Here is a 25,424-nt window from a genome sequence, read left to right on the forward strand (position 1 = left end):
TAAGTTCAAAAATAATTTAAATAAAAATATGACAACAGAACAACTGCATTATTTACAAGTATCTATGTGTCTCAGAAATTACAACATGACTTTGGCTTATAATTTCTCGGCTTAATCGTATACCTTTAAAGTGTTACCGTATACCTTTAAAACTGTGAATATTGAACCGCCAGCAAAATATTAATTCTTAAAATGGAAAACCAGTCACTTAATTATATGCGAGAAAGTACACGAAATTTTATAAATTTTCATCGTCGGAAACACAAAAATGAATGTAGTGATATCCATCGTCCTCTAGAAGATATTGGGTGAGTAAAAAAAATACCTAAAAAGATGTACACACCTATTGTTAATCTTTAACTAGCAACTAATTTATAACACTTAATTTCAGAATCACATCAGAAATAATAGCACAAATATCAAACAAATTACATACCAAGTCTTCCATATCTGCTAAAGAATTGAAAATACTCAAAAATGGGTTTATGAATCCTAAAAATGTGGAGATATTTTTACATGTGCATGGTGCCTTAAGAGGTCTTATTAGGGAACTAACATGTAAGCAGATTATGGTAGTTTTTGAACAAAATAAATATTATTAAATAATTTTAAATTTATCTCAAGGTTAAGATAAGAATTGTGAAAAATTCAAACATAAAATTGAGTGATCAAGAACCTATACCAAAAAATAATTGTAACACATAAGGTTAACATATTTTTTTAATTATATTTCCAGGTTCCGATATTAAAAAGCAGTGTATATCAGCAGGTTGTGTCTGTAACCTGTCTCTCGGGGACAGCGGAAGCTGCAGCATCATAGCCAAAGCTGGTGGACCATACCTGAATGCTTCGCTTGATAACCTGACTGTGGAATTAGCTGTGAGAATATCTAACTACCCTAAATTTGCAGTCAAAACTAGTAAAATATAATTAAATTATATCTAAACGAGTTTAATATTTATAATTTTACCAATATTCGGTTCATATCTAAACCAAGAGCACTGTTACTAAATTATTTCCACAAATTTTTTATTGCAACCTTGTCAGAGGATACATATAGCATATTATATCTGATTTCTAAGTTACTATTCTTTAGAATATTATCAATATCAATACAATAATGTTTGCCCCAAGCAACAAACATTTGTATATCGTTACTCATTTATACATTTATAAAATTTGTGTTATTTATATATAAGTATTTGCTAATTTAAAACATCAATCTAAATATTGTGTCATATTATAAGTGTTTTTTATAGACAATTGTAACCTTAATTGATGCAAAATGTCAGGTAAACTGTGCTTGGGCTCTGGGTAATTTGGCCGGATCCGATGTTAAAGTATGTAAAATTCTGGTGACTCAAGGAGCCCTAAACAAACTGTGCAAAGTTTACACAAATGAAGACATTCAAAACGCTGCTTTATATGCCCTGCTACACTTTGTATATCAATTGAGAGATGAGTTGAGGTAAATATTATATTACTGATATAATTCAATTAATATTATAATCAATGACAATTATTACATAGTCATTAGGCCTTCCTGTATACTAAAATATTTAAGAAGTTGTTTTCATACTCATTTATGATAAATATTGTAAGTAGGGGCGACATTGATTTGGAGAAGCAAGCCAATCCATGTGCTATTATTGTGAATAGCAAATTGAATTCCAAATTCAAAAATAATTAAAATCAATTCCAATCAATATAAAATTAATGAATCCATAAATAACAATATATTAGAATATTTAGTTGAAAGATTTCTTAATAAATGACATACTATACTATACTTATCTCTTTTTAAATAGTACATAATATAAAGGCACAGGTAAAATATGACTTTACATTTAGAGTTATACTTAATATTATTTTAAACCATAAATTTTCCTCCAGGCCAGAACACTTGCAAGAGATCCTGCAAACGATTACAGAACTGGACATAACCATGTCATCATCACGGATTCTCTTCATACTGTCGTGTCATGAGAATTTCCCTGAACACATTTCCGAACAATTGTTACAAAAAATTCTCATTAATGTGACGTCTTTGATAGAGTCACAACAAAATTGCAAACAGGAATGGGATTGTGAATTAGTCTATTTAATACGGACGTTAGCCAACTCAGGAAGGTTTGATTATATCTTGAATTACTTATCTGTGAACGGCATGTCTTTAAAACAGTTGTTGGATGCCAGTAACCCTATAAGTGAATCTGTGCTGTGGTTGCTAGGTAATATGTACAATTACTGTAGTGATAGAGAAATATTCTGTAAAGTTATTAATTGATAAATCCAACATTAATATTTATAAGTCATTTTCATTTTGTGTAAGTTATTATCACACACTGAATCGTATGTGATAAATAAAACACATTTGTTTGCAATAAATATATTAATATATTAATTTGGATAACTTGTTACTGCTACAGATTAGTATGTGTCTCACATGTGTAGCCAACTGTCCGCACAGATCACTATCACTTGCAAAGTCAAGATCTACAGATACCGCCAACGTCTATCATGAAGACAAACCCGTTGGTGTATGTTAAAGTTGACATTAATAACACTGTGCAAACAATAATCTAAATGGCAGTCTTAGTTTTAAACTACATCCTTTGGAATGACAATGACCGTCAACCTTTCCCGACAGTCGACAGTTGAGCATTGTTACATTTCATACACATTTATTATATATCACTAAAGCAACATATAAATAAAACCATCTTTTGCTCACTTTGATGTTTTAATCTCGGCACTTTAAATTGGTTTATAGATTAATTTGATCTCTAGTCAATATATTATTTAGAATGCTTTCATTCATTATGCTTTTAAAAATTTTAAAGGATCCCTAAAAGAACATATATGTACTACAAATTTTCTTTTCACTAATTCTGTCTTCTCAGTATGTTTCAATAAAAATTTACTGATCACAAATGTTTTATCATGTCTCTATTTACGAACACAACAATTAAATAATATTAATATTATTTTAAATCGTCATTATCATATTTCTAATTTAAGGAAATCACTTTTAATTAGTTTAATTATCACAATTCTCGACAAATGTCGTTCAAGATCTTAAGATTCGAACGTAGCTAAATAACACAATTTGTTTCTATAGCTTTCAATCAATGATCTTAAGACATGTACTAACTCATCTTCTTAAAACACACGATTTACAATTAGTAAAACTCATCTATTGAGAGAGGTGGTAAAGAAATCTATGTTTAGAGAAAGTACACTTAAATCGAGATTAATACAGAGTTGTAAGATATTTAAAAAGTATTTTATGTCATTTTAAGGATGCATATAATGATATTGCATGTAATGTAACTTTATTTATAATGTTCAACGTAACGGCCCTTAGGAAAAGTGCCGTAGTCTGTTCTAGAGTTTGAGATAAAACGATTTAAGTTTTAACTATACTTCAAAGTTCAAATCTGACATCTACTTATCGTTCAGTAACGGAAAGACTTAGAATTCAGTAGTCTGAGGCATGTAGTCATTGAGGCATTAATAAAAAGGTGACATGGTAGGTGAAGTTAACTTTTTGATTTTTTAACTAATAAAAATACTGTCCGATTTGTCTTTCAATCAGATACATCTGATATATGTTTACAATCTTCGGTTAATAATAAAGAAATATTATTAAACTTAATGGATGTAAGCCATGTAATAAATTTTATAAAGAAACTGACATGCGAGGCAAGCTAATCAGATAACTTTTATGGAAAACTCGAGAACAATCAGTGGACTAAGATGATTACAAGTTGGTACTTGTAATCGCCGAAGTGGCTGGCAAGTGGGAACATTTGTTGTTAATATATTTATCCGAGGTACGCGCTTATATCCGATATGAAATCGTGCTTGTTGGTGATTGGAAGGAAGGCGAAATTCAATTTTTAACTCTAATACACTGAAAAGACTCACAGCATTGATTAACAATTAATATAAACACAGTAAACTAAAAAACTTTGAATGTGTGTCGGTAGCTAATATATCCATAGAGCCTATCCTATTCCTAACTCACAGTAGTTATACAAAGCTGGTTCTGATCAGGTCCATTAAATAAATAAAAAGTAAATTTGATTTAATCTAGCGGTGTCTACCTACTTTTCAAGTACACGTAAATATGAGACCAACAAAATTCAAATATTGATATTTCAGCAACTACGACGCCGATAATAATTATATATTTTAAAGAAGATAATAGACAAGATATTTGTATATGTAGCGAGTGCGGCTACAGCTGTGAGCTTTGTGGGGCTACGTGTGGTCCGAGTGTTTGCGGTGCGTGCGACGCCGCGACCGAGACTCGCCCGCGCTCACTGAGGACAAACAAATAATATATGTATTATATCAGTATTAGGGTTAATTCACAATACAAAGGAGAAAATTAATTTCATTCTTTTTCAATTACAGTAAGATTTATCAAATGCTGGTAATTAAAATTTTGCTGATGAGCGGTTAGTCACAGCAAATAGGATTACTCAAATGATATTAAAAAAAAATATTTAGTTTTTTATTATTATCGATGAAAGTTAATGATTCCCATGATGAAGCTGACACCAGATGGTTCGTATTAGTTAGCGTGAAAGTTAACAAAACAGCGTTAAAAGCGATTCCAAAACATTATCCCGAGTCCCAACATGCATTCATGTTTATGACAGACGACAAACGGTTCTATATATTTAGTTCTCACCGTCGGTGTGATGTATTAATTTAGTTACCACTATTTTCAACTCGGGGTATGTGGACAATGGCTCAGTCGTTTTGGTTCTATTTAAATTATCGTTCTTTATTGTTTTTAATCGTGACATTTCTGAAATTCAATAAAATAAACAAAAGATCCTAATTATGTAAAAAAGGAAAATTTTATAAACATATTTATATTTTTATATGCTATGTTACCTGATGCCGCCGGGTCTTCGGGATTCTTCCCGTTTGTTGTTTCTCCATTTGTTGGCTGACTCTTTTTATTTTTGTCGTAACCGTAACCTCGAACGCGCGTATGATCTGTAAAAAAAACAAATGTCACTCGTGTCAACTTATAGAACTGTCACTCGTGTCAACTTATAGAACTGATTAGTGATTAATATAGTTAAGTGCCTAACTATAACTCACTATTCGCATACACTGTCGAACGTGCAGCAGAGTTTAGCTCTGGCAGTGTCAGCGGTCTTCTGTTATTTCTATTTCTTGATCCCATACTGTACTCTCTGTAATAACGTGTTAATTTAAATTAGTTCTTTTTCATATAAATATCAATCAGTACTTCGCAGTTATCAGCCTTAAACCTACTCCGTTAATTGAAATTAGAAAACGTTGTGCATCGATAACGTTCATAGCTCATCTCACAATATAATATATATACGAGAATAAAAATTTTTATACCTACCTGCTATATATCCAGTTATGTTTGTATTTATAATTACGGTATGATATCTAATTACTCCAGAGTTATTAATTTAAAATATCCAATAACTCATATAGAATACAAAATTCAGGACGAGAACAGGTTTTGAACCTACGACTTCGATACATAGCGTTACAGTCGCTTCATCGAATGAACTATCGTTCCTATTGGAGACACCTAACTAAGCATTTAATAATAGTTAATCGTCGTATTAAGTTGGAGGTGGAATCTATTAGAATTACAAAAATACTCATGGTGAACAAATAAAGAGCTGCGGTGTCTTTTTTTATCCATAATAAAGAGAATAGATATCTGTTCTTATAAAACTATAAAATATGTCTTACTCTCTGAGCGGCTCTCTCCAAAACTCGCCGTATACTGGTGGAAAGGCATAAGTATTCTGGTAACCTAATGCGTCCAGGCCGCTGGCGCGCAGACTCGCGTGGAGAGAGTTCTTCATACACTGTAGCTGAAGAGAGACGGAGAGGGTCGCGTCAGTAACATACTGAGACACAGTACACAGTTGTAACAAACGACATGCGTGGGCTCGTCATGTAGTAAGCAATGGTATTTATTATAAAAATCTTTCCCTATCAGCCTCTTCTTGTAGCAGAGCGTAAGAAACCGACATGAGCTTTTTGCTTTTAATGAGACAAAATTATGTGTGTGAGAGAGCAGCAAATATACAAGAAGCGAGTACGACGGCGCGGAGAGGGAACACAGATACTAGACAGGGCGCGGAGAAGAGACACAGCTCGACATGGACCAGTCGGTGACTGTGACGCGACAAACGAAACGACCGTCCCGTCCGCGCCGGCAGACGCTACTGCGGCTTTTGTTTCATCACCGCCTCCAGCTGGCCGGCGAGGAGAGCGAGGGCGAAACAAGAGCGCAGTAACGAGGTGGGCAGTGTCAGGGCCCGCGGGTAACGTACGTGCGCGTGTCGCGCGGCCGCACCGTCGAACAGTAGGTTGGTGACGCCCGCGCCCCCGAGTACCTCTCTGCGCTGCCGCTCGGCGTCGGCCCGCAGGCGCCGCACCAGCCGCTCGGCCTCCGCCAGCCGCACGCGCAGCTCGGCGCGGCTCTCCTCCTCCGCGCCCCCGCCCCCGCCCGGGGTCACCCCACCGACCTGACGCAGCTCCAGCTCCCGCAGCTTTCTGTGGTTAAAAATGTTGTTTAACTACATAGTATTGTGAGAAACCTCATCAAGGTGTCGTTCAAGATTGCTTCTCATCATCCCCCCCCCCAATCCTCTTCACTCACTCAGTCTGCTCGTCGAGTAACCTCTGCAGCTGGAGCTCCCTGACCCCGGCCGCCCGCGCCTCCCCCCGCGCCACACTCGCCTCTCGCTCCAGACGACTCACCTCCTTACGAAGACGCTCCTGAATAACATTAACAGTTCCTTCCGTTAATTTTTTATAGATCAAGGAACAGATCGTATCACATTTTGTAACATATACTTTTTAAATAACTCACGAAACAAGATAACTCAAATAATTAAGATTGTTATCCAAATTATTTATCTTTGAAACAGTAAAGGAAAACACCAAAATTTTAAATAAAATAATTTACCATCGCATAACAGAAATAGCTCCAATAAATAACTTGTTAATATAATTAAACAATGTTACTGCAATCGAAATTTCTTGGTACTTTTATTATGAATCTATACTTCATGGATTGAAACAGGATCACAGACCTCATTAGTTTCGTCCTCGACAGCCGTAGCGGACTTCGGCGTCTCCTTGTTGAATATTAATTGGAATTGCAAGTCTGGAATACAGCAGGAGATATATAAATCACATATCAGGCTCAACAATAGGCCCTGTGGCTTGTTGTGTCTCAAAAGTGGCCGGCAAATTCTGATATAAATGTGTATAATGTAAGCTTAAATCACATGAATAGGTTACGACTGTGCTTAAGAGATTTAAACTTTTCAAAGCCTATATGGGACTTTCTTATATTTTCTATAGAATCCCTAAGAATAGGTGAGACTTCTTTGTCCACGGACTAACAATTAACCTGGTAACAAACATTGTGATGGCAAATAGTCAAGTGCGTTTTTCATTCTCATTAGTATAATTCGGGTGGATAAATTAGTAACTTCGATATGAGTGTCATATAGATTAATATATTTATAACTTAAAAACCGCAGACATAATCCATGTAACGCTAAGTAAATAGACATTAATCAAATTAGGCAATTAACAAACATAACAATTCTTTAGCAGTTTATGTGTAGGTATAGCTCATCCTCTCCGTAGCTCACCTCTATTTCTCTCTCTCAAGGCCTCTATCTCTGCGTGGAGTCCGCTCAGCATCAGTCTATGTTGTTCTTGGAGGAAGCGCACACTGTGCTCCAGGTGAACCACGCGGGCCGCTGCATCACCTGTTATGAACAACCCGCTGGTCGTCGACTCCGGAGACGATTTCTTGAGCTGAAATTATTTAAAACTTACAATAATATAAAGAAATTATGACTCAGACAATTCCCTTTTACTTGAGGGACGAATGATGTTGCAGTATTCTGCAGTGATGATGCAGTCTTTCAACACTGTAAAATAAGACGTAATTTCTCAAAGCCTGACCAAAACACACAATAAAACTTTAAAACAAACCACGTAGATTAAGCTTTAGAAAATCCAATAATGAATTATCTTTTTATTAGATTTATTATCTAAATATAAACTTGATTCCATAGTGACTCAACTATCCTACGCAATCTAAGATTAGCTAAGGACGATAGAACTAGGTACATTATTATTGACACTATGAGTAACGTGAATATTGTTATCAATAACAATGGCTAGAGATGTCATTCCTCTCTCAGGAAAATGATCTACACGAATGTCGAATAATGTATTTGAATAATAAAAGGTACTTCAGCAGAAGGAGGGGAAAACCCAATGAATATTCTATAAATTTCCCATGAAGTCAACGACCGCCAGACTCTTTGTTTTGCTTGAACGTATGTTTATATATTTTTTATTTTCCATAGTTGTTAGTTTTAATTTTTATGGTGCTAAAGAAAAGAATTAAAAGCATTTTTAAATAATAAAAGAAAAATATAATATTAACGACTTCATCTCGTCGCTAAAATTAAATTAAGTAAACAATGTACATCGTTATTTAATATAATATTAATATATATATAAGAAAATAAAAATACAAAAAATATCCAATCGATCGGAGAATATTTTAAAATATTATTTATTGACTTTCGTAAGAACAAAATATAAAGACGTATATACATACATTAGTATAAGAGGCCTACCTGTAATTTGGCAAACGGAGCCGTCGGCACGAGTACTTTGGAAGCCATCTCCTGTACTCGAAGCGAGCTTCACTGTGACACCTTTGTTGTGATCTAAGGCAACACACGCGCTCGCTCACCGCACAGGCTGACAGACATTTGTGAAACCAACAGCGGGCTCACGAATAACAACAAACATTAACAACACAGCACGCTGGAGACTAACTCTACGACCTTGAATTGACTTTGGAAGGCGCTTATTTTCTTTATCACATCATTCTGTTACAGGTGCAGTGAGGAGCGAGCACTGGGGACTGAGGGTGTGCAGGGGGCCGGAGTATCGATCGCGCAGACGCACAGGTCTTCGTGACTCACGAGATTCTGTCTAACAGACGCTGACGGTGGCGCGCTGCCAACCTTGCCTCACTCCTCGCACTACTCACTAGGTATACATTACATCGGCGACTTTTATTTAATTTAACTGTTTGTACATTACAGTATTTAAATTATTTAATATATAATATATATTACATATGTCTGAAGATTGGATAATATTATAATTACGAGAGATGTAGTATTCTACGATGATATTCAAGTTTAATAAAAATGTATTTAAATATAGTAGATACTTAAAGTGATCAAAATTTACTCCTATAGTTTACTCCTGTATTCTTTATTTGTTAAAAGTCAAATTTAAAACTAGAATGCAAATAAAAACCAGTAAATATAAATATTGCAATCCGAGTCATCGCTTGCAGATGACAGGAAGGAGAAATATTAATAATCCTAGATCTTTGAATCCAACGAGGAATACACATTATTACATTATATTGTGACACTGTTAAATAAATCTGAGTAAAGACAGACAAACGGACAAGGAATAAAACATAACTCTACCTTCGTGTTTCATACTTATTATCATAAAGAATTTAAATAATAATGAGCTTACCATTAGCGACATCAAACACTGACATGTCCTAGAAATAAATTAAAGTACATATTGATATAGACACGATACCATCGAAATGGAAGTGGGACACCGTCAGTTAATGCCATTCCAATGAATACATTTAGTAATTTACTATGACGTCACAATTTGATTGCATTTAAAAGTTCTCGTTACTAATAAAAAGTGCATTGAGTGTACATATTCGACATAAAGCACTCAGTTACATAAATTATTATGGCGGCTAATGATTTGCTCCTAAAAAAGATTTCCCAAAATCCGTCATATTTACGTATCACGTTTTTTACCAATTTGATAATTATGATATGATAAAATTTTGAGAGGATCATTGTAAGGTCACGTAGTTCTAGCGATATTTCTCATTTATTATGCTATTGTAACAAACAATATGAAAGACCAAAGTAATAAGCCTAACAGACCACTTAGCAGGAAAATGCAAAATATATCATGTCGAAGGTCTTAAAGAAAATAAAGGTTAATGTTTGACATTTGAGAGGACGTGCCCTTGTTTAAAACACTTAGTTAAATTAAATGCCAGCGTAGGCTTTCCTCTTCATAGGTATAAACATACTAATATGTATCTAGAATGTCTTTGACTATCTATAATTAATTTAACTTTTTACCGCTCTTGTTTATAAGATATATTGCAACTTCATTCTTTGCTCTTTGAAACTGTCAGGCGCCAAATTCAAAATCTTTATAAAGCGCAAAAACTTACAAATTCTTTAGAATACTTTTAACACAAATGCTATCATTGTATAATTTAGATGGAAGAATAAAAATTATTATTATTATATTATATCGCTTTTGTTTTTTTCTATTAATTAAAAGACGCTCTTATTTAAACATAATTTTTTTTTGGTACATCAAAAATGGTTCTTATGATTCCTCATGTTTACCTCATCGGTCTCTGATGTTCCATTGGTAATGGTGAGTATCGCAGTTCGGCTCCACTGAGGGAAATGTCGTGCCAGTGGCAGCACCGAAGGTAACGATGGCGCTCCCATCACTGACGGACTACACAACAAACAACTTAAAACATAATTTAAAAAATATTGTATTATAAAAGTATGATCAAGTGATAGTATTTTATTGTAGTGATATTAATTATAATTAAACTCAGTACAAGAGACTAATTACAAAACGTACATCATAGTTTTAGAGACTTTACTAGTGGATAAAATTTAAACGATTTGTTGCTTGGTAACCACTAATTAAAAAATGAAATATGAGATCTATTTGTTCTTTGTCTTATATATTGGTAATTTGTGTATTTAGAGATTGCTACTATAAAATATTGATTTCTTGGTACTTTTTATACGAATTCTAGTTAAAAACGAATAATATATATAATACCTCATTTTAATTTATATTTTACCTTACTGGTAAGGGGATCCGATATCAATGACTTCCGGTCAGCCGTCAAATTTAAATATCTACAAACAAAACAAGAGCTTGTAATTTCAACTGAGTTGGATAATTTTGAATTTATTGAAGCATTTAAAAATATTTCTACAACTACTGATAATTTTTTATATTTTTTATATATTCTATATTTATTTTTATACTCAGTATATTATCAAATGGAAACTTGCGTCAGAGGATTTTCATTTATGCCAGAAAATAAAGTTGAAGTTGTCGAATTAAAGGTATTCTGAGTAATAATGTGTATCTAAGGAAAGGCGTTAAATACTGCCTTAATGCTTTCAATTATCACACATACATTTTAGTTCGTAGAGAGTGAAGATTTAGAGAGAACATGGAAAGCCGAGAGACGGGAACGGCTCAAACATCAGGAGCAAAAGATTTGGGAGGAATTTGTAAAAGAACAAGATATTGTTCACAGCTTATGTAAAGGTGACCCATATTTCATTTGAAGTATATTATTTAAGTGTTGTTGATACTTCAGCTCTCAGCATATTCATTGTTTTATTATGATTGAAACATTTAAATTTGATTAATTATTTATATGTGTACGGAATTTTGGTTAGAAAATAATGTTAATGCAGTCTCCAGTCTTGCTGCCTCAAAACTTATCAAACAGTGATGTCTATACTTATCTGCCTGTTATTCTAGATGATCCTTATCAGTTTGTGGAACGGCTGCCGCAAGAATGTATCAAGGAACTCCTTGACTCAGAACTACAGAAGATGAGACAAGAAAAAATAGAAGAATTAGAAGTAGGTTGTAATAATTGTAACAAATAATATCTATACATTACATATTTATTATTTTAGAAGTTATTTATTTTTTGTGTATTTAAAGTTCAAAAACCAGCCTCTTTGACACTATCTTCCTATTAATAGTAAAGTTTTCATTTTAAAAAGCAAAAAGCTTTCAGCCAGTTCTGTTTCCATCAGTGATATTGATATTTATATTAATTATAGGATTAATACACATTTATTTGTTTTGTAATTTTGACTCAACATCAGTTCAGTAACACGAATCACTAAAATAACTTACAGCAGAGTAATTAGAAGAATGGTGGAAAATTTATCAATAATACTTACAAGAGTTGATCCGAAGACATTTTCATTTAAGATCTGTGCTGTTTTGTAAGAAATAAATATGTACTATTTCTGTTATTCTAAGATTTTTTCATTCCAACACATGTTAAGTAGATTTTTTTATGGATAAAGTCATTTCAATAGTTTATTTTTTATTTTCTAAGCTAAAGGAGCAGCCGGCAGTCCAAGTTGAACCTCCTAACAACCAGCACGTGGTGACCTTCGTTGAAGACTCGGAAGAAGACATCAATACATATGACGATGAGAAAGATGATGACGATGTGTCCGGTGAGCTGCTTATACAGAATATATAACACTTACACTATGAATAATTTGTTACATGTTTTTTATATACATTAGAATATATTGCTGTATATTTTTTAATTATTATAATTTAATTTTAAAACTTCTTTGTATATTATTTGATTAGACAAGAACAGAATGCACTCGGTATATAGACATTACATAAGAATAGAATATTGGAATTTATATATACATATGTGTTTTATAATTAGAGTTTTGTTATCTGTATTTCGTTGTTTGTGAACATAGCTTATGTATATGAAGAGTAAGTTAAATAATACTGTAATATATTGATTGCATTAAAGTGTTGCCAGTTTAGAACAGTACATAAGGTTAGGTGATATGTTTTACTATTAGCATGCATTTCAGGTCCCGAAGATGAATTACTGAATGACTCAATGAGTCCTCCACTCACTGTGAGGGAGAGAGATGTACCCTCACCCGATAAAATATCTACTGATGGTAAAATATATATATATATATAAACTATGTTTTGTATATTATATATTTTGACATGATTTCAACACAAAAACTATATTTTCATGTCCCAGGGAAATCTTCTAACGAGAATGTCTCTGACGTCATCGAGGGCAGTATATATTGCGCTAAAATAAAGGACCTGCGGATGAAGATCATCGACGAGCTTAACAATATTATGTGAGTGTGACTCTTATAGAGTTGTTTACATATCACCGTGTGGCTCTGACAGAGTTGTTTACCTATGACTTCTTGACTGTGACAGAGTTGTTTATCTATGACCTTGTGACTCCAATAGAGTTATTTCTACAACTTCAGTTTGTAATCACAAATCAATAGCTTTTCACTCAATTAATATGACAGTATACCTGTACAATATTTATATCGTAAAATGTTTGTCACCGCGTCTGTTTGTTCCGGTCGGGGATGTTGATCGCATGGTAATGTGAGCTGGGGGCGCGTGATGTCGTGAAAATTAACTTAGGTTACTCTTTAACAGACTTCAAAAACGAGGCAGTTCTCTTTTCAACGATATGTTCTATTATTGGCTGAATTTCTAAAATATCAAGTTGGTTTACTATAAGGGGGAAGTTGCCGGAGACAGCTGGTCTTAATAATAATGTTAAGGAAATAGTCGTTAAGATATATATTTGTAGCTGGTATATAGCTGTCCTAATGTCCGCACTGACTTCCTTGTTGTATTGACTATTGAGGAGTGTTACTGTACCAGGTCGACTCTGTCCCTGGTGCCCGTCCTGGATATAGACCCGGCAGCCCTGCCAGGCGCCATGAAGAGAGCCAAGGAGTTCAGCTCCAGGTACCAGAGGATACACCTGTACCAGCTACAGAGACAGGTCGCTGTATATAGTAGCATGTAACTAGTTAATATTAACTGAAACATAACTATGACGTTGAGATTAAATTCGCGTGTCATTAATTATGCAGCCGCAGTACTCTTCTTTGTTAATCGAACATTTGTAAAGCCTTCGTTAAATAAACTAACTTAAGTAAAAAATTTGGAGAAAAAAAAATATTTTTCATACCGTCCGCCCGTGATCACGGGTGCTGCGAAGTAACAGAAACGTCGGGATATTTTGTTTAAAATATGTAAAAAAAAACGCGTAATAAATCCGGAAATATTGGTTTTATTTAAAATATGTACTTTTGCCTTTAAATAGGTATGTTATTATTACAGATATCCGACATAGAGCGGAACAACAGTAAGGCTCTACCTTTCGCCGCTCGGACACACTTCCAGGCACAGCTATGTAGAGTCGCCTCGGTACATAGCAACCTCCTGCACGCTCTGCAGGCACGTGTGACACACTACGTAACACGATGCATTTACATAGTTACTCACCCCTTTAACGAACACGTAACTTCGTAATTTATACATAATGGTTCCGCAAGATGAAGAGGAATATCTGTAGATAAATTTACCTTATCGATAACTGACTTACAAATGGCATGTGACGTGAACGAGTATTAATTAAAACGGTAATTAATAAATTAAAATATATATACAAAAATAAAATAAAAGAAAGTAAGTAATCGAATTTGTTTAGATTCAATTTATACAATTGTAATTTAAAAACCGATGTGACGTCACATGTCTTGAGATATGTCTGGTGTGTATACCTCGTGTATATCACAATTCACACGCCCCGCCCCTCATGCCTTCCCTTCGTCCCCTGAGCCGTCTCATTCAGGATGTTTAGCTGATCGTTCATATATTTAGTTATTTTAGTACAAGGTTTCAAATTATTAAATTTATCACCAGCTAAAGAAAGGTTAACGATAGATGCTAGACATCTTAAGACATCTATTCGTTATAGCTGTGAACTGTATTCAAAAACTGAGGATGTTTTAGTTTTGATTTATTATTTCTATGTATACTATTTTCAAAATAACTCTCGAGATAATAAAGAAACCCTTTAACAAGTAATAAAGGTGTGTGACACATGACGACGCTATCCACCGCACAGCGTTCAGCGGTTAAATGATTCTTATGATATGGCGTCCAGGAAGTGTTTGTAGTTTAATACAGCTTGATAAACCCACGCCAGCTGGTCACGAGCACTCCATACACACAAATAATCTCTCATTACCTATATTGTTATTTTCTTATATACTTTTTTAAATATTTTACTCGACGTGAGAGAGAGATATTAACATATAATTTCATTGGAGGTATGATTTGGGAAAATTGTTAGAAGCGCCATCTATGGAAAGTAAACAGACGCATCTTGGACCGGTCGCCGCCAGCGCCGCCTCGGCCAGTGTGGCCGGGCCCAGGACCAGCCGCCGCTTACCCTCCAGCCGTGCGCAGGTGTTCGTGAAGGCGGTCCCTCAGACGGCGTGTGTGTGTGAGTGCGTGTCGGTGCTGCGCGGCGTCTCGTCCGCGGCGCGCCAGGTCACGGTGGCCAGCGAGGCCGCGCGGCCCAGGGGACTCGGCGCCGCGGACACCCTGTACATTGATGTTGGTATATACAGTATATTATGCACATACCGTATAATGATGTTGGTAGTTGGTACTGTGTATACAGGCTGTACCGTTTATATCTTTACAGGCGATGGACGAGACGTGCGGGAAACTCATGGAGACGCTGGACGAGTACGAGGCCAAGGTCACGGACTACATGCACAGTACGGTGGACACGGTGAGATATACAGAAACACACATACCCTGTGGATACAATGCGTATAGTTCCCGGCACTACCTTTATAATGTTCCTCTTCCTCAGAGCGTGTCTATGACTCGGAAGTCAAGAGTGAGTAAGAAGTCCGTCGGCAGCTGGACCAGGTCGGGGAGATCATGTAACTAATATTACGTGTTGGATTCTATCGATTCGCGAAAGCTATGAAACTAATTTAATGTCGCACAAAGCGTATTGAATGTTATTCAGTAAATATGAGAGTTTTAGAGATTGTTCATTCATGGTAGGTAATAAACGTACATACGATAGGGGGGGGGGGGCAGCTAAATGTGATGGTTGAATTCAATAAGTTGAGAATGACTGAATATCATGAAGTAGTGGATATTCAAATATACTCATACGAGTGTTTATGTCTCAGTGTTGTCCGCGGCCGAGGCTCGCCTGTCCATGTACTCCCTGGACACGAGGTTCACACTGCACAAGTCCACCAGCTCCCGGGAACACTCCAGGTTATCCCACTGTACCTAAACTGCATCAGATACTAATGTTATCCATGTTTGGGTACTTGTCTTGGCACATGTTACTCTTTTTGTGTAAATCGCTCAATGTATATGACAGCGGGACGTCCAGGCAGCAAGCGAGCATCGGCGCTAAAGGAAAACAGGTCGCTGAAAAAGAAACTCAAAATAAAACCCCGAAGAAATTGACGAGGTAGTTTTTTCATAGAATTTCACAAACGCAGATATGGTATGAATTGTTATTCTAAATAGGACTTTTTCGATGGTGTTTCCGCTGTGCTCTTACGCCATGTGTTATTGAAATTTGATCGTTTTGTTTAAAATATATATATTTTTTGTTTGAACTGGATAGTTGATAAAAAAGCCTTAATAGTGAACGCACTCTCTGGGGAACAGCTTATTCACTCTTGCCTTGAAGACGTCCATTGTATAGTTGGAAGGAAATGATGGCCTGCTGATAAAAAGATGAGGCATGACTTAAAGCGAACTCACCCTGCGTAAACTTTCCAAAGTGTTTTATATAGAATACTAATATATTATTAATAGGTTGGTTAATTTGCGCTCGTGTTAAGGCTGATGAGATGTTTTTCACCAAGTTGTAGCCACCGATAATAAGTCTTTGCACGTTAAGCTGAATTCAAATCAGTGAAGATTTAACAGCTACAGTAACTAACAGTAACTAACAATTAATTATTGTTAGTTATTGTAGCTTTCATAGTTTTTATACCATGATGTTGACACACCGTCTTAGTATTAACTGTGATCGTTCCGTCAGCGGCCGTCGTCCATTGATGCGCGCTCCGAGCTCGTTGCCTCGCCCGCGTGTGCCCCGCGACCAGGACGTGCCGACTATGGTTGAGACCGTGGCGGTGAGTGTGGACACATTCACAACATTTACAAATGAATGCAGAGACATCTCATAAAAGAAATGACTTCCAGTGTGCGTCCAGCCATATCAGCAACGAAGGCAGTCCCATGTTGAGCCCGGGGAGTAGGAACACGACGCCGAGGAGGATAAGCAGGGAGACGACGCCGCGGGTCCGGCTCTATAGTAACAGAATAGTAGGGGAGAATACGAAACATAACAGGAAGGGGGAGACGGGCGGGAAGGATACGAGCAGGAGTCTCAGCGAACCGAAGACTGAGGGCCGCAGGCAGGCGGAACACACACCCACCAGCGACAGAAGGAGCCCCGCGAGGGAGATGAAAGATGTGAAACAGGAAACGGGGGAAAGAGAGAGATGTCCCACTGGTCATGTGGAGGTCGGGAGTAGTAGAGAAGACGCCAAGGAAACGGAGAGAACTAAGAGAGAAGAAGAGAGGATGACTAAGGTGAGTTTTATTTATAACATGTTCATACACAGTCCACCAAATATATGTATATATATTAGTGAAAAAAAATTACAATTTATAGCCATACAATTATGTAACAATTTTAATCACCTCTGTATGCTTCAAAGCAACAAATATATGGAACAAACTTCAAAGATCACAAGTTTATTGCGAGGCATCACTTGTAAATCCTGGTTCCATCTCGAACCGATCATATTACAACGCACTAACCAGACCTTAAGACACATCAAACCTAAATTGTTTATGAAATGATAGACGGATAGTAAAAATATATTATTTATTGAAGAATTCATGTAGCAGAGAACGAACGTCGAGACGTTATCGCTTACAGGTGATACGTTTGTAAGCTGTGTGTTATTAATAAAAAAATAATATTATTTACATGTCTTTGTGATATAAAGAAGCTTTTAATAAATAGGAAATAACAGCACTTAAATATAATTAAAACATAAATAGTATGCGACAGCTCTCCAGCACGCGGCGCGACCCCGATGTATAGACTCGGTATTGTTTGAGTTTAGTGTTGTATAAGGTGTGTGTTGTGTGCGTGCACTTTGGGGTAGGGGGGTTGTGACGTCATCGAGGCCCTCAAGCGCATTTACCGCACAGCGGCTTGTTGTCCAGCACAGAGAACGTTGAGTCGGTTACTGGGTTCCGGCATTTCTGGAAGTTTTAACAAATATAATAATGACGACTCCGATATCTTGATAATAATATTAATATCTCGAATCATATATTAGATTAAATATTATCGTAATACTGACGGTGCAAGTGAAGCAGTCGCGGTGCCACTTGTTATCGAGCGCGATGATCGCTTTGTCCACAATAGGGGACGAGCAGCCGGCGCATCTCGCTGCGAACTTGTCCGCGTAGCAGGACGAGCAGTATGGACGACCGGCCTGGGGGAGAGGGGGGGGGTGTAAGAGAAAATATAGACGAGACCAGGGACACAGAACATTGTAGATATCAACAAGTGTTCATTACCTGTTCCATAAAGCCACCTCCTCCGAGCTCCTTCTTACAGCCACCACACACGAAGTGGTGAGCGTGCCACGACACACCCAGAGCTTGGATCACACGCTGGAACATACAGACATACACACGTTGATACGTAGTAATATTGATTTATCAATACGAGAACATTCTGATTGTTATTGTAAGTTGGGATATTAATATTATTCCTCTTATAACTAACTAGTAGACCCTGTCCTGTCATGTCATATATCAATCAGATCCCCTGAGCTGGGTGAGGGATATAGTCCGTTGGTAAAATTCATGGTTTTCAATAATAAAGTTCTTTTTTCCGACTAAAATAACTCTAATTAAAGCAAAAAAATTATACAATATTTACTTTCGAATCATGAGATCTTCGCAAATGATACTAAAGGTGTGCGGTCTACCTGACCAACTGACAGTTATTTAAAATGTGCTTAGCAAAAAGTATTTAAAAATGACCAAGAGAAAGAGGGATTTACACTCGCTTATAATGAAATACTTAAAGATACATCAAACGTGTTACATGCGACATGATACATTTATAAACTACGGAGTTTAATGTAAGAGACAACTGTTTGTATAAATGTCTGCTACCGTATAACACTCTGGATCCGCTTATCAGAAAAATTAAACCCCCTGTAAATGACCCCATGACGTGAGCACAAGCACTTTACAAATCCCGCGTGTGTTGAAGGCAGATAACTAGAAAACGAGACAATCTGACTTACAAATTAATTGTTTCAGCATTAAAATATTGGAAAAAAACATATGTGAACCAACGAAAAGTCGTGGAGATCGGTAGTCAGAGATGATGTGATGAGATGTATTGAATAAGTCTAAGGAAATGAAGTTATTGCTCTGAATTACAACTATATGTTGTTGGCAAGAGTTGTATCGCAAGACACGACTTTGTCCGTCCGTCCGTCCTTATATTCTCGTGTTTCTACTATTGTAGAATAATGACATTAGTTAATGCTTATGATATAACCTGCCCGGAGGCGAATTTCCCATCAGAATCGATCCATCCGGTCCAGAGACGGGCGGAACGAACAGGCGGACAATAATTTGAAAAAGATAATATAAGTATCGTGTATACTTTTATGTTCTTTTAGTGAAAATTTGTTAAATTGAAATTGAAACCGATCATTTAGTACAAGTTCTCAACACCAAACTAGATACTGTCCGTTTTAACGTATAGACTATAGGTCTATGTGTATACATCTACGTACGTGCGGTTAATAAAGGAAAGCTTTTCGGAAATAATAATGCTTTAGTTCCCGTTCTGTTTCCTTAATAGACGTCATCTTGTGTGTGTGTGTGTGTGTGTGTGTGCGCGTATATGTGTCTGTGTGTGTGTCTCCACTGTTCCGTAAATAGCTCTCATTGTATCAGATGACATCATCCTGTTTATGAAAAAATAAAAAGTCGCCGAGTGTCTTTATTCTCAACAACATAGTATTTGTTCATTACATACAAGATTCTCATATACATTGCAATACATGCTCATGAGCACATCGCCACTTTCATCCAGAGGTTATTTTAATCAGACCTATGCATTTTATTCAATATTGTATCTATGTCTGCATTTCGAGTAAAAACCCCATATATATAAATACATATAACATTGTTTGTATGTACGTACGTATGTATAAGATCTCTGTAACAGTGAAGTGATGTTGTGTCTTTAAATAAATCCCATGTTTATTATAACTAGACGATGACAATTCACTAACACGCCAACACCCACTTAAGATATTTAACACAATTCCGATGTTAAGAAGTTATTTGAAGATTCTGTTATAGAATTCATATAAAACTAGATTTTCACGTGACTCCGTCCACATTAAGTTTCGGTGATGAGTAAATGTCTTGTCCATGTCACGTGACTTCATACAGAACGCGCCGGTAGTGATATGTGATAAAAGTACGTGGCGGAACTACATGATATATCTGGTGATGCGCAGTGTAAATATCATTCTTTTATATGAGCTATATTATTGTTAAGTTTCATTAAAATTCGCTCAGTAGTTTCTGCGTGTTTGTATAACATAAGACGTATTACATTGTGAGCGTTTTATTTGGCGTATCGAAGCAGTGTTCAGATATATTATTATTTTGTAGGAGTCATGATTCACTCCACCGAGAGGTTTTGAGCGGTGGTCCGGGACCTTATAAGGCTCGGGTCTCATATTAAATCACCAAATGATTTTGTTTCGTCGCTTCCTCTTAATGAGTGGTTGCTATACATAATGTAGAATGTTTTTTTTTCCATTATACGTTTGACATCTTGTGAGTGAGTCACCGTAGTCGATGATGGAAGGTCACTTGTAATTACCGTTGTTTATGGCTACTGTGGTTATTATTTGCTATCTCAAATATGAATATAGATTCAGTTAGTTGTACTATAAAGAGCTGTGATGCACATTATAATCCTGCGTAGTTTCCTTCTCTTTTGATCTCTTCTATTCAATGGGCTTATGTTTAACTGTACCTCATACACTTGTCAATGATATTAGTGTTTTTTTGTTTGTCAAACTTGCGTGGGTCAACTCTGTATCCGCTATATTTGGAGCCGGTGACGTCACCTCATGACAACGATTCTCTCATATTCTTCCCAAACACCAACTAGTCATGCCACAAATACATGTACATTTTTGGTTACGAACAAATAATATATTAATATTCGCGTATGTTTTAACTAATATAACTGCCATCAAAGTCTTTCTTGCCCTTATTGAATATATTTTTTTTGTACATCATCATATATTTGTCACGTAAACTGTCTGTAAGTCGGGGTAGTAGTGTCTCACATTTTGTTATGCCGGAACCGGGAGCATGATACGTATTTTTATCAAACAATGAAGGTCCACGAGCGTAACACTTTAATAATATCTAAATGTTGTAGATTAATAATGAATAAATCAATTAGTTGTTGCAAAATAATTATTTTTTTGTAATTTAATTGTATATTATTCTTGACCTAATGATTTTAGATAAGACCTACGCATTTGGAGGTCTCAAATTTTTTTAATTCCTGGGTATTGATCGGACCCCGGGTGTTTCTAAACGTCTTACAAGAGCTATGGGCATCTTCATCATAAGGTGCATGGTGAATGCTTTCAATAGTATAGTCAATGTTGTTACTCACATCAGTGATGGGATCCCCACACCCATGGCACCTCGGGCTGTGATATTTAGCGTAGCAGATGACGCAGTGTATACCTCCGTCGTGCTGGTGGAACTTGGCTCCGTCTATAGGCTTGTGACAGGTGTTGCAGGTGAAGTGCTCCGGGTGCCACTTCTTGTTCAGGGCTGTCACTATCTGGAATAAGGTACATTTAATTGTTTTTGGATGTAGGGCTGATCGTTATAGAGCAAGTGATTAAACAGTCATTATTAGTTTAATTTCTAATAGATTTTAATGAGATATGTCTTATATGGGCAGTTGACACCTCAGTGTGACTCACGTCACCAAATAAGGCACCGGTCTTGAAACGGTGTGTCTTACAAACAAACCATTGATAAATAATTAATAAAAGTGTTGATTAATTGCTACATAACGGTTGGACTGACTGTTTATACGTTTTCTATTACAGTTAAGTCAAAAACTAATATTATAATAAAGGTACATATGTTTGGTACAACTCTTTTTCCATTAAAAAACAAAAAAATACAAGTACCTACATTATCAGTCGTATAATTGTGCACACGACACCATAATCTCGTTATCACCGATCATCGATATATTATATTCATTATTGTTGTCGATAAAAATGTGTAAACAACGAACGTGGAAACTATATACGTGGATATAAAAAAATATGTGACATTACTATACGCTAGCAACAATATTAATATATTATACTCGTACAGTGTTCATGACGGGTGCATCGTACGTTGCATCTACGAGTGTATTTTCTATCATTTGACATATATTTTTTTATTTAAAAAAAAATTTTCATTAATCTTGTAACATATCTAAAAAATATACAATTTTTAATTATATTCTTGTGTATAAGTCAATGTTAACTCACTCTGCCCTGGATAGCACCATTACAGCTGTTACAAACGACCGGCCCTCCGTCTTTGGTTGACTGAAACAAAAGAAATATTTTTATTTTTTAATATAAGATTATATTCAATGCTGACATTCATACATAACACAGTATATTTCGTAAACAAAGTCAAATTATTATAAAGTTGAATTAATCAGTGAATAATTAAACAATATTTTCCCAACCGTAGTTTCGGTTCCAGTAATCGTGATTTCGCCAATTCTAAGTATTTAAAAAATCATTATAATCGAGATTTTTCTTAATTTAAACACGTTTGTAACATCACTAGAGCCCATGCGACCTATCTGTGTGATAAGTGTTATTTCGTGCTTACCCTCAACTGTGACATCACTTCGGTGATTGATAAATATTGTATACTGATAGCACCGATAGCGTTACCGGTGACAATAGACGTTTGGCATCTTATTGTGAAATAATAAAATATAAATTAAATAGCTAATATACGTCGAAGCAGATAAAAACGTTGCCGTCAATAAAACATCGATTGGAAAAATAACTTTTAAAGCCTTGATTTTTAATATAAATTAATATTGGTAATAAAAGTAAAACATCTTTTTAATAGATTCATTTCGTCGTCATTCAAATAATTGATTGTTAAGCGTGCTCCGTAGTTATTTATCTAGCAGTTATAATGGCTAGTTGTATGTAATTATTTACCTAGTCGTTTTACTTTCAATATTATTAATTAGTTGTAACATAGTGACTGTTTGTTTAACAGGGAACTTTTCATACTGACGCAAAAAAATACTAGGTTGTAATATTAATTAATATCAAATTAATTCCAATACCGTGTCAGTGGGCTAAACTATAAATATATTTATAGAATATGTTATATATTGTATCTGTGACGTATCGTCACATATGACCGTCTTGTGCCTCTTTTGGTTGTGGAACAATGAAGCTTGTGTGATGAATGTGATATGGACTGCTACCGCTTGTGATGGCTGGGAGCTGGACCTCCGCAGTGTGAGGAGGTCAAGGTTAGCTATACATGACATGGAACGCTGAAATACTACGAGTTTGTTTTGTAACACTAAAGACGGAGAGTTAGTAGTTTATAGTTTGTAAACCTAAGTCGATACTCATTTGCGATGGCATAGAAGTGATAAAACTCGTAACGCATCTTACTTAGTGTGAGGGAGACCCGTGCTGATGTCTCTGTATGTTGGCTATCATTTAATTTGTGTATTAATATATTTTAACCATTTTTGTTCTGTATCACGTATAATATATATATTTTAAATAACTACAATTCATTTCTGTTAATTGATCATATATTGTCAATCACTAGCGAGTGGTGGCTCTATGGTAGATGTTAGTTCGCGAGCGTCAATGTCACTCCTTCATACAGTTGCAATAACTAGATATTTGTGAAACTAATTACTTATATTTTATTGTTCAATGCTCAGTATGTTTGTGTGTCTGTCACTGAAATTTGTCGCTGACGTACAAAACTATAACACATGAGTTCCTTATAAACAAAACCGGGGATTGCATCTAGCTTTATATCACACATGACCAGCAAGTTGTGTTAAATTGCTGATAATCGTTCTGTTACTGCGATAAACATACGGAAACGTAATTCTGTAAAGTTGCAATCACACCATCCGTATCATTTCATATCAATACATGTATGTGTCATAATAATTATTAATTTATAACAAATGTATCACCGCCGTTATAATGGCTTTTATTAAGTGTAATGTTAATCGTAATCCTTGGACAAGACGTGTTACCAGAATGTTCCGTATCGATTGGTTCGCTAGAGAAGTTTGTTTGTCAGATTATTGTATCATATATATATAATATGTTCGTCAGTTAGTTCGTCAAAAGTAAGCGATAGTTTCAATAATTTATGGCTTCATCAGCGTCTCAAAGTTTTATCGACTTGTTGACTCTGTTTACTGTCAGCTTCATAAACATTACGTACTCGTATGTGCAATACATATTTATATACTTAGTATGGTTGATATATTATATAATAGTTAATATATAGTATTAAATAAAAATAAGTGGACGTTCGATGTATTTAATGATGTTTTTTTGTATATTATCTTTACACAAATACAAATTAAAAATTATGAACTATAATCGTTTAGCATATTCATTTATTTTTATAGAAAATTGTTGTATTATTTATATTACAAAAATATAGCAGCAACGGATTAATTCTCCCCGTTGCATTGAAACGCTAGCCGTCCTTGGATCCCGAACAGTATTAGTGTTGTTCAGAAATAGTAGCGGCGTGGGAAGGTATTATTGTCTACAGATCAATTGTAAGTCTAGATTTTGATGATTTATTACAAAATATACTGTCTATTTGCGGAACGCGACTTCATGGAAATACATTCGTAATAAATAGATTACAATATATAAGAGAATGTCCACCTTCATAAACGGTATCATCTGAAGGATATAGTTTTGGCAGGTGATCAGGTCTGACAATGAGAGTACCGTGTGGAATGGAATGAGCTGTTCACGTTTATAATTGTATCTCGTGATAGAGCGACCCGCGGCGAAAAAAGACGAGATTTGAACGCGGTTCACTACATTTATGTGTACGTGGGCGTACATATAAATATCTAACACTTTGTTTTAATGATTCATATAGAAAATTTAATTTAAATATACGTACATTACATATAATGTAACATAAGTATATAAATAGTATCGTTTTAATCTATTTTAATTATATTATTGCATTTTTTTAAATAACATAAATAGAAATTTAAATTTAAATAGCCTTACTATATAAAATATTGTAGATCTACTTACAAAGACCAGATATTTTGAAAACGACTTTAGTGTGCAAGCATCTGAAAATTATTAGATATTACCAGGGCTGCCACATCACATGTTATGAAATTATCACAGCCACGAAATTGTTGCTTTCGACAATAT

General features: G+C 35.4%; 4 protein-coding genes across 7 annotated transcripts in view; 2 read left to right on the forward strand and 2 right to left on the reverse strand.

The window, feature by feature from the left end:
* LOC116770257 (uncharacterized) lies at window positions 1–2,733 on the forward strand. The gene is made up of 5 exons (XM_032661660.2): window positions 1–308; window positions 392–558; window positions 737–879; window positions 1,293–1,468; window positions 1,894–2,733. The coding sequence occupies exons 1-5, from the start codon at window positions 193–195 to the stop codon at window positions 2,285–2,287; spliced, it is 996 nt and encodes a 331-aa protein (XP_032517551.2). The 5' UTR covers window positions 1–192; the 3' UTR covers window positions 2,288–2,733.
* LOC116770125 (uncharacterized) lies at window positions 2,374–10,805 on the reverse strand. Of its 3 annotated transcripts, none has more exons than XM_061527989.1 (11): window positions 10,786–10,805; window positions 10,536–10,653; window positions 7,686–7,854; window positions 7,116–7,189; window positions 6,680–6,798; window positions 6,414–6,573; window positions 5,761–5,885; window positions 5,125–5,219; window positions 4,912–5,016; window positions 4,703–4,822; window positions 2,374–4,328 (listed from the first exon to the last, which is right to left on the reverse strand). In XM_061527989.1, the coding sequence occupies exons 1-11, from the start codon at window positions 10,788–10,790 to the stop codon at window positions 4,267–4,269; spliced, it is 1,152 nt and encodes a 383-aa protein (XP_061383973.1). In that variant the 5' UTR covers window positions 10,791–10,805; the 3' UTR covers window positions 2,374–4,266. The 3 variants fall into 3 exon arrangements, with proteins under 3 accessions (XP_061383973.1, XP_061383972.1, XP_061383974.1); XM_061527988.1 differs by having other exon boundaries at window positions 6,351–6,573; XM_061527990.1 differs by lacking the exons at window positions 10,536–10,653; window positions 10,786–10,805 and adding an exon at window positions 8,691–8,833 and having other exon boundaries at window positions 6,351–6,573.
* LOC116770256 (uncharacterized) overlaps window positions 10,491–25,424 on the forward strand; it is a 23,146-nt gene continuing 8,212 nt past the window's right edge. The window contains exons 1-15 of one of the 2 annotated variants that reach the window (XM_061527987.1): window positions 10,491–10,566; window positions 11,367–11,493; window positions 11,713–11,816; window positions 12,308–12,431; window positions 12,816–12,908; window positions 12,998–13,103; window positions 13,654–13,777; window positions 14,119–14,235; window positions 15,253–15,402; window positions 15,494–15,583; window positions 15,668–15,740; window positions 15,999–16,089; window positions 16,199–16,291; window positions 16,874–16,967; window positions 17,038–17,430. In XM_061527987.1, the coding sequence (XP_061383971.1) occupies window positions 10,528–10,566; window positions 11,367–11,493; window positions 11,713–11,816; window positions 12,308–12,431; window positions 12,816–12,908; window positions 12,998–13,103; window positions 13,654–13,777; window positions 14,119–14,235; window positions 15,253–15,402; window positions 15,494–15,583; window positions 15,668–15,740; window positions 15,999–16,089; window positions 16,199–16,291; window positions 16,874–16,967; window positions 17,038–17,430 (1,818 nt within the window). In that variant the 5' untranslated portion in view covers window positions 10,491–10,527. Of the gene's footprint in view, window positions 10,567–11,168; window positions 11,286–11,366; window positions 11,494–11,712; window positions 11,817–12,307; window positions 12,432–12,815; window positions 12,909–12,997; window positions 13,104–13,653; window positions 13,778–14,118; window positions 14,236–15,252; window positions 15,403–15,493; window positions 15,584–15,667; window positions 15,741–15,998; window positions 16,090–16,198; window positions 16,292–16,873; window positions 16,968–17,037; window positions 17,431–25,424 lie in introns of those variants that run through there. The other variant, XM_032661657.2, reaches the window with a different exon arrangement.
* Window positions 17,714–25,424, reverse strand: part of LOC116770258 (transforming growth factor beta-1-induced transcript 1 protein) — a 9,322-nt gene continuing 1,611 nt past the window's right edge. The window contains exons 2-6 of the mRNA XM_032661661.2: window positions 22,482–22,541; window positions 21,596–21,769; window positions 18,436–18,531; window positions 18,216–18,350; window positions 17,714–18,114 (exon numbers count right to left, since the gene is read on the reverse strand). Of these exons, the coding sequence (XP_032517552.2) occupies window positions 18,040–18,114; window positions 18,216–18,350; window positions 18,436–18,531; window positions 21,596–21,769; window positions 22,482–22,541 (540 nt within the window). The 3' untranslated portion in view covers window positions 17,714–18,039. The remainder of the gene's footprint in view (window positions 18,115–18,215; window positions 18,351–18,435; window positions 18,532–21,595; window positions 21,770–22,481; window positions 22,542–25,424) is intronic.

Source organism: Danaus plexippus (assembly GCF_018135715.1).
Source record: "Danaus plexippus chromosome 13 unlocalized genomic scaffold, MEX_DaPlex mxdp_40, whole genome shotgun sequence".
NCBI classification, from domain to species: domain Eukaryota; kingdom Metazoa; phylum Arthropoda; class Insecta; order Lepidoptera; family Nymphalidae; genus Danaus; species Danaus plexippus.